The sequence below is a fragment of the Mustela putorius genome, unplaced genomic scaffold, assembly GCF_011764305.1.
Source record: "Mustela putorius furo isolate JIRA1106 unplaced genomic scaffold, ASM1176430v1.1 tig00003846_pilon_pilon_pilon, whole genome shotgun sequence".
Classification (NCBI taxonomy): Eukaryota; Metazoa; Chordata; class Mammalia; order Carnivora; family Mustelidae; genus Mustela; species Mustela putorius.
Genome location: NW_025421999.1, coordinates 7,135,420 through 7,148,862, shown reverse-complemented (window position 1 = coordinate 7,148,862; position 13,443 = coordinate 7,135,420). Strand labels below are relative to the sequence as shown.

The window sequence follows — 13,443 nt, the reverse complement described above, 5'->3', positions numbered from 1 at the left end:
CACATTTATAAAAATAAAAAGGTCCATAGAAAATTAATTCATTTAGAAAATATTTATTGCATACCTATTATTTTCTAGGCACTATTTAGAGAAATGCAAATTAAAACAACTTATTAAAATGCAAAACCAATGAGAATAATAAAGTAAAGCCAGTGATGTTAGGGAAAAATAGCTATATGTGCATGCTGTATTGTAAATTGATTTAATTTTTCTGGAAAACAATCTGCCCATATAATAGGAGAGCTATAGAATGTTTCTACCTTTTGACCTAGTTATTTCACTTTTGGGAATAAACCTAAAAGAAATAAAAGCAAAGTAGTTTTATAAAGATAAACACAGCAGTGCTATTCTTAATAATAAAAGCTGACTAAAAGGGCACATGGCTGAATATGCATATTCATGACTAAAATGAATGTGTATTAGTACATTTGCAAAGATAGAAAGATAATTACATTCACTTATTTATTTATCCACTTACTTATTGAATAGCTATTTATTAGTCATTATATGGGCCAGGCACTGCCCTAAGGGCTGGGAATTGAGTGCAGAACAAACCAAATGTGGTGTCGGCTATTGTCCTTGGAAACCTGTGACTTTGTGCAAAATAGAAAAATGTAGCTTCTCTGGGCAACTGCAGTCCTGTGGGTGCAAAATCTGGGCCAAAAAAATTCTCCCATTTGGAAAGTAAAGAGTAAGTGTGCATGAAGAAGAGCACAATAGCAGAAATCATGACTCAGGAGTGGAATATGATCCCTCACTGGTCATCTTGATGCACAGCACAACTGGAACAGCCATACACAATAGTCCCGGTGCCCACAAATTAATGAGGAGAAAAGACATCAAAGAAATAAATGCCCCAGGGAGGGCATAATTACAAGGATAAGTTCTCAGAAAGAAAGGAATATAGTCTGACCAGAGCATATAGCGAAGATAACAGGGAGGTCCCTATAGTGGAGAATATAGGAAGTTCTGAAAGAAGCTGAGATTAAGTAAAGGAGATGGGAAAGTGTCCAGACAGAGGTAACAGTGTGTGTGAAAAACTCCCCAAGGCCATATATCATGTGGCATATTCAGGGAACTGAAGCCTGAATTAAAGAGCGCACAAGAGTGGGATCCAATGTGAGTAGAGAGGTGAGCAGTGGTTTGCCTCTGTAGAACCTTGCAGGCCAGGATAAGAACTTTGTTCTTATTCCTAAAAACAGTGTAAAAGCATGATTGTTTTAAGCAGAAGTGGGGGGGACACAATCATATCTGTGTTTCCCAAAGATCCCTCTGGCTGTAGAGTGGAGACTGGATTGCAGAAGATGCAGATATTGGAATAGGAAAAGCAAAGTAGGCTACTACAGTTGTCCAGTGAGAAGTGGAGGTGGGCTGGACCAACAGGAGCATTGGAGATGGTAAGATATACATGATGGGAGATTTATCAAGGAGGTAAGACTGATAGGTCTCAGAGGTACACTGGCCATGTAGGGTGAGTAGAAGGAGGTATTAAGCATGCCTCCCCCCCCCCAAGTAAAAATGTTACAGTTAACAATTTAAAGAGTTTGGTATTTGTTTCCTAGAGTTGCTTTAACAAATTGCCACAAACCCAATGGCAATACAATAAAAATGCATTCTCTCACAATTCTGGAGGTCAAAGTCCAAAATCAAGGTGTTGGCAAAGCTGGGCTTCCTCCAAAGAATCTAGAAAAGAACCTTTTCTTGCCTCTTTCAGCTTCTGGTGGCTCCAGGAATTCCCTGGCTCTAGCTACATAATTCCAATTTCTGCCTCAGTCTTCAGATGGTCTTTCCCTCTTTCCCCTGCATCTGTGTGTCTTTCCTCTTCTGTCTCATGTGAGGATACTTGTCATTCGAAATAGGGCTTATCCAGATAATTAAGAATGATCTTGTCTTTGAGATCCTTAACTTAATTATATCTGTAAAGAACCTTTTTTGTTTTTTGTTTTTGCTTTTTTTCCTAGTAAGGTTATATTTTATTTTCACGGGTTCCAGGGGTTAGGGCATGGATATATCTTTGTGGGTGCCACCATGCAACCACTATAGGCATTACGTGAAAAATCATTTACATATCCTACAGTAGGGACTACCAGCATTGACCTTTGTGCACACATTATTGTCTGCACGTGTCATTTGAGGAACACAGAAATGTCTTCCATCAGTTCCCAAATAAGCTCAAGTAATTGCCACATCCAAGGGATACACTGGTCATTTTGAAGCCTTATACTCCTTAACATCCTGTGTATACTCCATCTTTGGATGTAATCCATATATTTCAACACCTGGTATTGGAATCTTTCGTTTCCTTGTCTCAACTGTTTGTAAGGCTCTTCAGGGAGCCGATTGTTTCTTGTTGGCCATCCTTGTTTACCATGTCATGCATGGTTTTCTTTGAGACACTTCACATTATGCTGTAAGGGGTCCTGGATATAAATTTCAGTTGTTTTTATAAATCACAATGAATTAATTAACTAAAAATTACTGAATATGGGCACCTGGGTGGCTCAGTGGGTTAAGCCTCTGCCTTCAGCTCAGGTCATGATCTCAGGGTCCTGGGGTTGTCAAGGCCCACATCAGGCTCTCTGCTCAGCGGGGAGCCTGCTTCCCTCTCTCTGCCTCCCTCTCTGTCTACTTGTGATTTCTCTCTCTGTCAAATAAATAAATAAAATCTTAAAAAAAAATAAACAAAAATTACTGAATATACCTACAAAATATTTTTGAAAGGAAGTGGGATATAAATGAAAATCAATATTTATTTATAGTTTTTCAATTCCAGTTTTATTGAGAAACAATTGACATGAGTCACTGTATAAATTTAGGCCATACTTCATGATGAGTTGATTTACATATATCATAAAGTGGTTACTACACTAGGTTTAAATAACATTCATCTGCTCATATAAGAACAATAAAAAAGAAAGAAAACAGGAAAAGAGCTCCCATCCCATCCCTGAGATGGGTGCTCTTAGGAATTATTCCTAACTTTTCTATCATACAGCAGTGTTAGCTATAGTCATCATGTTGTACATTACAACTCTAGTTCCTATTTATCTTATAACTGGAAGTTTGGGAGTGCCTGTGTAGCTCAGTCAGTTAAGCATCTGCCTTTTGCTCAGGTCATGATCCCAGGGTCCTGGGATCAAAGTCCTATGTTGGGCTCCCTGCTCCATGGGGAGACTGCCTCTCCCTCTGCTTACAGCTCTGCCTACTTGTGCTCTCTCTCTATCTCTTGGACAAATAGAAAAATAAGTAAAATCTTAACTGGAAGTTTGCACCTTTTGACCAGCAATTCCCCTCCCCACACCTGTCTCTGGTAACCCCAAGCCTTTTTTTTTTTTTTTTAAAAGAGAGAGATCACAAGTAGGCAGAGAAGCAGGCAGAGAGAGAGGGGGAAGCAGGCTCCCCACTGTGCAGAGAGCCCGAGCAGGGCTCGATCCCAGGATCCCGAGATCATGACCTGAGCCGAAGGCAGAGGTTTAACCCACTGAGCCACCCAGGCGCCCCACCCCAAGCCTTTTTAATGAATATTTTCTTTCTTTTTTTCTTCCTTTCTTTTAGAGTCTACATATAACTGAAATCATACAATATTTTTCTTTCTTTATCTGATCTATTTCACCTAGCATAATGCCTTCAGGGTCCATCCATATTGTTACAAATAGCAGGATTTCTTAAGGCTAAATTATAGTCATATATGTATATGGGTATTCATACATATATGAATACAACTCTTTTAAAAAAAATTTTATTTATTTGACAGACAGAGATCACAAGTAGGCAGAGAGGCAGGCAGAGAGAGAGGAAGGGAAGCAGGCTCCCTGCCAAGCAGAGAGCCTGATGCAGGACTCCATCCCAGGGCCCTGAGATCATGACCTGAGCTGAAGGCAGAGGCTTTAACGCACTGAGCCACCCAGGCACCCTGAATACAACTTAAAAAAAATTTTTATTTGTTTATTTGAGAGAGAGAGAGAGAATGCAAGCAGGGAGAGTAGCAGAGGGAGAGGGAGAAGCAGGCTCCCTGCTGAGCAGAGAGCCCGATGTGAGGCTAGAGCCCAGGACTCTGGGATCATGACTTGAGCTGAAGGAAGAAGCTTAACCGACTAAGCCACCCAGGTGTCCCTGAATACAGCTTCTTTATCCATTTATCCACCAGTAGATACTTAGGTTATTTCCATATCTTGGCTATTGTAAATAATGATGCTATGAACATGGGTTTGCAGATATCTTTTTTTAGTGTAGCTATAATCATATTAAACAAAATAGACTCTAAGTTAAAAATGGTAAAGGGAGACAAAGAAGGTTATAATATAATGATAAAGGGTTAATGTATCAAGATATCATTGTGTCCCATAATTCCTATAGGTCTTTTTCACTTTTTTAATTCTTTTTTCTCTTTGCTCCTCTGGGTAATTTCCTAAGTCCTATCCTACCGATCACTGATTCTTTTGTGTGGTTGAATTTATTTTTGAAACTATCTCTTGAGTTCTTCAGTTCAATTACATGCTTTTCAACTCTTGCATTTATATTATATTATATTATATTATATTATATATATATGTATATATATATAATTATTCTATTTCTTTGTTTGAACTTTTTTAAGGATTTTATTTTTAAGTAATCTCTATACCCAGTGTGGGACTAGAACTCACAACCTTGAGACCCAGAGTCACACACTCCACCAACTGAGCCAGCCAGGCACCTTGACCATAGGCTTATTTTTGAGGGCTCCATAGTTTTCCATTTAAAAACTACAACACAATTTAGGGTATTTAATGTCCTCCTAGTGGGCATTTAGAAAGGTTCTAGAGTTTGGTTTTTTTTTTTTTTTAAAGATTTTTATTTATTTGTCAGAGAGAGAGAGGACAAGTAGGGTGAGCAACAGGCAGAGAGAGAAGTAGCCTGCCTGCAGCACAGGGAGCCCAGTGCAGGACTGCATCCCAGGACCCTGGGATCACGACCTGAGCTGAAGGCAGACGCTTAACTGACTGAGCCAGAGGAGGCATCCTGAAACGTTCTAATTTTTGTTAATGCAGAGATGACTATTACTTCTTTTTTTTTTTTTTTTTTTTGGATGACTATTACTTCTTATTCGATGTAACCAACTGATGTCAAGTTGAGAAAGGGGCATAGACTTAGTGCAGTGAGACCAGGGAGAGACATAGAACGTCCAGGGGTCTCAAGAACTCTTTTTTTTTTTTTTTAAAGATTTTATTTATTTATTTGACAGACAGAGATCACAAGTAGGCAGAGAGAGAGAGAGAGAGAGGAGGAACAGGCTCCCCGCCAAGCAGAGATCCCGATGCGGGGCTCAATCCCAGGACCCTGGGATCATGATCTGAGCCAAAGGTAGAGGCTTTAACCCGCTGAGCCACCCAGGCGCCCCTCAAGAACTCTTGATAACACAACCCCACATGTCTTTGGTTGAACTTCTTATTTTGTCAATGCATAAACAAGAAGGTTATTTTGAATCCTTTGTTTGACAGTTCATAGTCTTTATTTCTTTAGGATCAGTTATTAGAGCTTTATTAATTACCTTTGGTGTTGTCATATCTGCCTTCATGATCCTTGATTTTTTTTACATTATTATTTACACATTTGAATAATTAGACTTTACAGTTTTGTTTTGACAGACACAGTTCTTCACCAGTCAGTTCAGTTTGGGTTTCTGGGTGTCTGCTGTATGTCCTTGGGCAGATATAGCCTGCTATTACAGTCAATTTTTATGTGCTGCAACTGTTCAAATTTTAAGGAAGGACGTGGGGGATTGTACCATTGGCTGAAAATAGTTGGCTAGGACTGCTGGCTTGGTTTTCTATCCAAGTGAGGCTGGAGGACAGGCTCCATGGTTGCCTGGATTCTCTGGTGAGTCTTACTAGATGGTCTAGACTGGGTACAGGATTCAGTAGTATATGGGACTATAAAGGAGCTTCCCTGATGTAGAAGGGCAGCAGGATTGAACCCAGCTTATTGTTTGGGGACTTGAATCAGGCCAGAGTGTGTACTGAATTCCTTGCTCAGGTGAGACCACTGATTTTTCTCTTTGGATGGGGGAAGTTTTGGGCTGTACTCTCTGTTCAAGTGCCACTGTATGTAGGGCAGTTGAAGGGGCTATGTAGCCTCCTATGTTCTCTGGTTAGGTTCCTTAGTTGGTTAAGCTAAAGGTTGTAGTCAGCGAGGAGCAGGAGTATAAATTAGATTCCCTACCTGGGCACAGCGGGAAAAGTAGCTTTAAAGCAGGTAAAGCTCATTGTTTGCTAACTCAAGCCAACCTGCACTGCAAGTTCCCTGAGTGAACAGGGCCACTGGCTTTGCTATCTGCCTACCTCAATTGAGTGGCTTCAGTGTCACTGGGCCAGCATAGTTTCCAGGAGTTGTCTCTAGCCCTTACTGGTCAGATGGGGCCAGAAGGCACTCACAGGCGTTAGGGCTATCTATGCCTTAGCTCCCTTGCCTGCATGGGAGGGAAAGGGACTGCTCTAGGCTATTCTAAATTTCCTAAGTAGGTTCTGTAGTTGAAAAGCCTCTTTTAGCCTTGACTATGAATTGATCCCTCTGCCTGTGCATATCATGGGAATGCTTAATGCCCAGTACTGGCTTTTCTGGGACCATTCACCTCTGCCTGCCTGCCTCTTGGCTTGAGTGCTGCTGGCCCATACCGATTCCAGTAGTTGTTACTAGCCCTTCTGGTCAGATGGGGCCAAAAACCTTTCCATAGTGGGTGGGGCTGGTTTAGCTCCTTGCCTGAATGAGGGCAAATGGGGCTCTAAGGTCTGCAAACCTTGTTTGAAGATCAGAATCAGACAGTTCCACACTCTGCTGAGTTCCCTGGTGAGTGCATTCCTAGTTTGGTTCTGCAAAGCTGCTGGTTGGTATTACTACTTAGGCATGGCATGAACTTAGTCTGTCAAGATCTACTTGCTGGATATTGCAAGCCTCTCTTCTCTTCTCCATCAGTCAGGTTCACAGTGGTTGAGACACAGGTTCTCCTGCAATCATTGTAGTGAAAGATCAAGGTATGGGGTTCCACAATGCTTGGGGGATGGTTGTCCCGTTTGGGTTCTCTTTTCACACTGGAGAAACTGGAGGCTCAGGGGAGACCTCAGTATCTCAGTATGATGCTATGCTGGCCTTGGGAAGGGGCAATGTGGTCACTGTGTAGTTACTTCTCTTACCCTTTTCTTTTCTTTTTCTTTTTCTTTCTTTTTTTTTTTTTTACATTTTATTTATTTATTTGAGAGAAAGAGTGAGAGAGAGAGAGAGAGAGGGAGAAGCAGACTCCCTACTGAGCAGGGTGCCTGATGTGGGACTAGATCCTGGGAATCCAGGATCATGACCTAAGCTGAAGGCAGTTGCTTAACCACCCAGGTGCCCCTTCCCTTCTCATGTAGTCTTTTGGTTTCTGTGGTGCAGGTGGTGCTCCAGCCTCACCCACATGTTGTAGGATTCTCTCAGTAGTGTCTTGTTTTCTAATAGTTGTTAATTGTGCTTGTGAGGAGGAGCAAAGTGAGGAAGAAATTATGTTGCTTACTGTATCGGCTTACTGTATTATTTTTATGTAGCTGCTGGTGACATAAAGATGGAAAGTTCTAGTTCTTATATTTTAATAACTTAATCTGTTGGGAAGATCCATCTGAACAAATTAAGTGTAATTAAATCAGTGTTAACTACTATAATAAAGTTATGAATAAAATAGTATGGAAGCAGAGAACAGGGAGCCTCTAGTTGTTTTGGGGGTGATTGGAGGTGGCTTCAAAGCTGACCCATGAATTGAGTCCTGAAGAGTGAGTAGATATTTTCCAGGGGGAGGATATTCCAAAGAAATATGAAACCAGTAGGAAATTCTATTGAAATCACAATAACGATACCAATGGTAGAAGTTCGTATGTGTTTCAAGAATGGTGAGAAGCAGAAGGAGAATAGTAAGTGGTTAAGTTTTTTTGGTGAATAAGACTTGGCACTTACTGTATGTGCAAGGAAAACAATGGAATCAGAACTACTACAAAACCATCCTTTGGCAGACCCTAGGTCTCTCTATTAAAAATGGGGTGTCTGTATTCTTCAGATATTAATTGGAAGTGTGGTCTGGGTTTTCTCTATGAAAGGCTGTAAATCTATATTTTAGTCAGGGTTTGCTCTTTTAGATTACCATACAATGTCTTTGAAAGCCCTCAATTCTTTTTTCTTCTTTTTTGCCTCAGAAAAAAGAACCTTCTTTAAAAAGCTATATGATAGTGTTGGATATAGATCATTTTAACAAAGGTCACAGCATTTTTGAGTAGTAAACATGATCACCAGATCTTTCCAGTATCTAGATGTTTGGCAGTCATGCTTCCATCACTGGAGTAAATAACTAGAGCTCCAGGGGCATATGACAGCTGTGGGCCTACGAAGCCTGTGGGTATCTGGGAAGAGCCAGATGCATCCTGTTCCTCCTCAGCGATAGCCAAGAAGAGAATCAAGGCAAAAATTCCCTTTTGCTTGAATCAACCAGACTACTGAGCAAGTATAGAGCTTGCCTGGTCTACTGGCTTCAATTTGGCCTTAGAAATCAAATGGGTAATAGATTTATTTGAGAAGTTATTGTCAAGAATCTAAGATTCTTATTTATTTATTTATTTATTTATTTATTTTTAAAGATTTTATTTATTTATTTGACAGAGAGAAATCACAAGTAGATGGAGAGGCAGGCAGAGAGAGAGAGGGAAGCGGGCTCTCCGCTGAGCAGAGAGCCCGATGCGGGACTCGATCCCAGGACTCTGAGATCATGACCTGAGCCGAAGGCAGCGGCTTAACCCACTGAGCCACCCAGGCGCCCAAGAATCTAAGATTCTTAATCTTTAAGATTCTTTTCAATTGCAGCTCAGCAGCACCTGAATACTACTCCTAGAGTATTTCTTCCTGTGATGATAGTATCAGCAATTAACATACTTGTATTTATAAGGCTTTATTCTTCAGGGAGTATTCAGCCCTTGGGAGAGGTCAGCTAATTAATTTCTGTGATATTTCAGATTAGACTGTTGCATGTTTTATGACCTTGAAGATTACAGTGGTTATTAAGTCACTAAAATATTAAATCACTTTTTCAAGGATTCCCAGTAAGGAAGCAATAGAAAATAGGCAAATAACTGAAATCTTGAACATTCTAAGAAGTGTTTCCAGCACTGCCCCAAAGCAGGACCCTCACAGGAGTGTCCATTCTGTTTTAAGCAAGGAGAAAAAAATTTAAAAAAGGGAGGCCACATTATTAACAGAGATATAACATGCTTCAACATTCTCAGAAAATCTCTTATACTAATATGAAGTCATCTGAAATTGCCCGTATCTCTGGAACCCTGAAGATAATTTCTTAGCAGCTATGAAATTGTTACGTCAGTAACATCCTTACAGTACACACTTCTCTTCCCCTTCAGAGTCAGCATCCTAGTTCAAGACTCCATCATTTTTCACTTGAACAACCACAACTGACTTTTAATTGGTTTCCTTTATTTTATACTTGCTCTTCTACTGTCTCTTCTCCACATAGCTGTTGGAGTGGTTGTTTAAAGTCATAATTCGAATTGTATCATTTTTGCCTAAAATCCTCCACTGGCATCCATTTGTATTTAGAATAAAATATGAATTCCATACTATGGCCTTAAAGACCTGTAAAATCTGGTTGTTATTCGCTTCCTTGGCCGACTCAAAACTGCTCTGTTAGCCTGAAATTTAAGTTTTCCAACAATTAACTCTCCCAACCTCTTGTTTCATCATTGATTCACTCATTCATTCATATATATATATATATATATATATATATATTCAATATATACTTAGTATGTACCTTCTGCCAGGCACTGACTAGGTCTTGGCACTAAGGAGCTGAATGAGCTAGGTCTTTGGGGGAAGGAGGGATAAACAGAAATGTGAAAATCCTTATTTTGCCAATGCTCTCAGAACAATCAAACGTTTGTCAAATTTGAGCAGGAAGCTTAGTTATTCTATGACCTAAGAATTTTCTTTCATGACAAATAATAGAGTTTAATACTTATGATTTATCTTTTAGCTACCTGATTTCTCCAAACACCGCTCCAGCTTTCAAAGTAACCAGAACCTGAGTACCATCAGAGCCTCCAAGAACTTGGACTTCACCTTGCTTGATGATATACATTTCCTTGCCAATTTCTCCCTGTATGCCAAATATAAAGAGGAAATGGTAGTTACTTAACTCTTGACAATTATGCCCCCAAATTAAGAAATATAAAATGTTCCAGAGGAATAAATATAAATTAAAAAAGCAAGAAATATCAATGTAAAAGTGATTAAGACTGAGGTAGTTATGGATATTGATTGGACACATCACATGAAAGGAAGTTAGTAAGGAAGTGATATTTCCCAATATGGAAGCATTGTATGCCACTACTAGACAGGTAAGCACTGTATGGCACCATTGTCCAGGTAAAGATGTTTCAAGTCAGCACATAGTTTCAGGGACGAGCACAGGTAGAGGAAATAACTGGTTGTAACCATAGTCACCCATAGCTTTGGTGGCTAGTGCTATGCTTAGAAGAAGGTACTTGGTGTTTAAAAAGAGCATGGGCTACAGTCTTTCAAAGGTCAACTCCACTCTTATGCCTATAACACTGAGGTCTGAATTTAGTAATTGGAGCACAGGAGACCTTTAAGCTATTATTCTTGTTCCATATTGAAAAGAAAGTGTTAATGCATCAGGTTATTTTACTCAGTTTTGCTTATCTCTGGGGACTCTCTTTTGCTTATCTCTGGGGACTCTTGGAGCCAGGGCAATGATGCTTGTTCAGGCCCTGAGAACTAAACTCCTGGAATGTTCACAGAGTCACTGGTTAATAGTGTTATTCTGTATGCCTGGGGCAGTGTAGCAGGATGTACCAGGCTGTCAACATTGTTTAATGTAAACACAAAGATTTATGATGTGTATTTGGTATCTGGTTTGGAGTCTGAATCATGGCTGGTCATGTAGCTATGTGACCAGCACCATTTAACAACTTTTGACCTCAAGACTCTGATGGGTTTCCCTAGGTGGAGACATTTTGTCTTTGTCTTTACGTCTACAGCTGGAGAGAAAAATGTATCCTTATGATCCTCTGAGAAGTAGGACCTAGAAAGCCTGCACCTGATTTTTTCTAGTCTTTGCCTATGTGTAACTTTTTCTTCCTGTTTTTACACTGTATGCTTTGCTGTAATAAATCTTAAGCCATAAATATAACTTTTTTGTTGAATCATGCAAATCACCAAACTAATGGGTTATTGTGGGCCTCTTTGAATATCTCTTCTCACTTCAAAATCCAGAAAGAATAAATATATAAGAGACCTAAGTTGCAATTGGGTCAAGAAAAGCTGTTAAATTCTAAATAAGCTGGTTTGCATAATACTAGGCAAACTATTTGGATAATAACACCTATAAGTCTTAATGAATGGGTCTTGATCACCCTGAGGTATAAAATAATAGCATGAACACAGTGAATTTACTTACTTGGTTCAGGAGGGGACTGGGTTATTTGAATTCACTAAATATTCCTGTTAGCCATATTTTCAAAAGATTAGAATACATTAAAATTAACTCAGGATTAAACAGTGTTGATTATAGTTTATGCTCTGTGATGGCTGAGACAATGTTTACTTTGTTTCAGTGTTGAGCATAAGGTTTATGATATAGGCACTCATTTATGAATGAGGTAAATATAGTTTAACCATTTTCTTTGAAGTTTTAAGATCCTTTAATACCAAGGTTTGTTTTCATTCCACCCCCCACCCTTTTAAAAAAGATTTATTTATTTTAGAGAGATAGAGTGCGAGCACAAGTCAGGGGAGGGGCAGAGGAGAGACTCTCAAGCAGACACCTCACTGAGTGCAGAGCCCCGCATGGACTTGATCATGGGATCATGACTTGAGCCAAAATGAAGAGCGAGATGCTCAACCAACAGCTACCCAGGCATCCCAGTTGTTTTCCTTTCCTGCATATTAGTTCTTGTCATATTAAATTTTAAATTTAAAATTTTCAGGTTCTACCTCTTAGTTAACATCTGTGACATTGAATTTTTCATTTTATCTTCCTATTACCTTTATGAGGAAAGTAAAGTAAGCACTATTATTTCCATTTTACCGAAAGAAAAATAAAGGCACAGATCAGCATGGTTGACTAACCAAAACTCCATGACTGTAATTAGAAGCAAAAGGAAGCCTAGAATGCGCAACTCCTAAGTGTACAAAGCAAATATTTTAAAATTTTGCATTGTGCAGAATATTAAACAGGTATTTATTCTCAAACATAGATCAAAGTAGAAATTCCAAGACAGATGGATCTTATTACAATTATTTCTATAATATCAATGTTAATAACGTCTAACATTTACAGAGTACTTTAAAAAATCATAATAATATCTGATATTTACATTACTCCTTATTTTAATACTTGCATTTCTTCTATCAGAACATGCTACTTTATAATTGCAAAACATTTTCAGGGATCTTAATTCATTTAATTCTTGCAAAAATCCCAGTGAGGTCAATGATATTTAAAAATTGGTAGTAGAGGCTTGAAAAGTTAAGTGTCTTGAGCAAATTTACAAGGTTGGCAGATGATAGCATTAGAACTAGCAGCACATATGTCACCTGACTCTGTAGAATATATATAGATAGAGCATACCTAATGATAAATCCAGTATCAACACCAATCTCTAAAAAACCAATAAAATGATGATGAATTATTTTTTAAAAAAAGAAAAGTGTCTGAATATTAGTTTTCCAAGAGATTACTCCAGGAAGTAATGATTACTACAAGGGTATATTCCTTATTCTTTTCATGAAGTAATTCTCCGGGAACTAGAATGATTTTTCAAAAGCAGTTATTACATCTGACTGGAGGTAGAAGTACATAATGGGCACTTAAATATAGTTCAGCACTTTTAATTATTTTTTAATGATCATTTCAGTAATTTTCCAAGGAGATCTGGCATAATCAACGAACCAAAACTTCCATGATTTCTTGCATACTTCTAGGCTAATTTAAGCCTTTCCTGCAAATTTAATTAGCATTCAAATGGAGTAGACATTCCTCAGAGAACAAGATTCTGACAGCATGTGCAAAATTAAGACCAAACCAAGCTTCTGTGGTTGGTTTATGTACTAATTTGGAGGAAGTGTACAAATGCAAGAGCCTCATGTAGAGTGAGGTAACCCTTAGTGAGAGAAAGCACTTCAAATTTTCAGGGTTCCTGTTTAGAAGGATATATTCTTCAGAAGGGGCATTCTGACACTCAAATTAATTCTGCAATTAATTCTGGGAAAATTTCCAAGTTTTTTTCGAAATGGTTCAAGCTACGCACTCAGTATATTTGGGAGTCATCTTGAAGATTAGGCAGGTCAGCAAACTTCATCCTGAGCCCTGACATTCCTTCAATTATTAAGGCAAATTCCTATAGAATATGAGGT

At 38.9% G+C, this 13,443-nt stretch overlaps 1 protein-coding gene across 1 annotated transcript in view; it reads right to left on the bottom strand.

The window, feature by feature from the left end:
• The window catches only part of CNGB3 (cyclic nucleotide gated channel subunit beta 3), a 155,365-nt gene that overhangs the window by 15,820 nt on the left and 126,102 nt on the right, over positions 1 to 13,443 (bottom strand). The window contains exon 15 of the mRNA XM_004766970.3: positions 10,044 to 10,162. Within this exon, the coding sequence (XP_004767027.1) occupies positions 10,044 to 10,162 (119 nt within the window). The remainder of the gene's footprint in view (positions 1 to 10,043; positions 10,163 to 13,443) is intronic.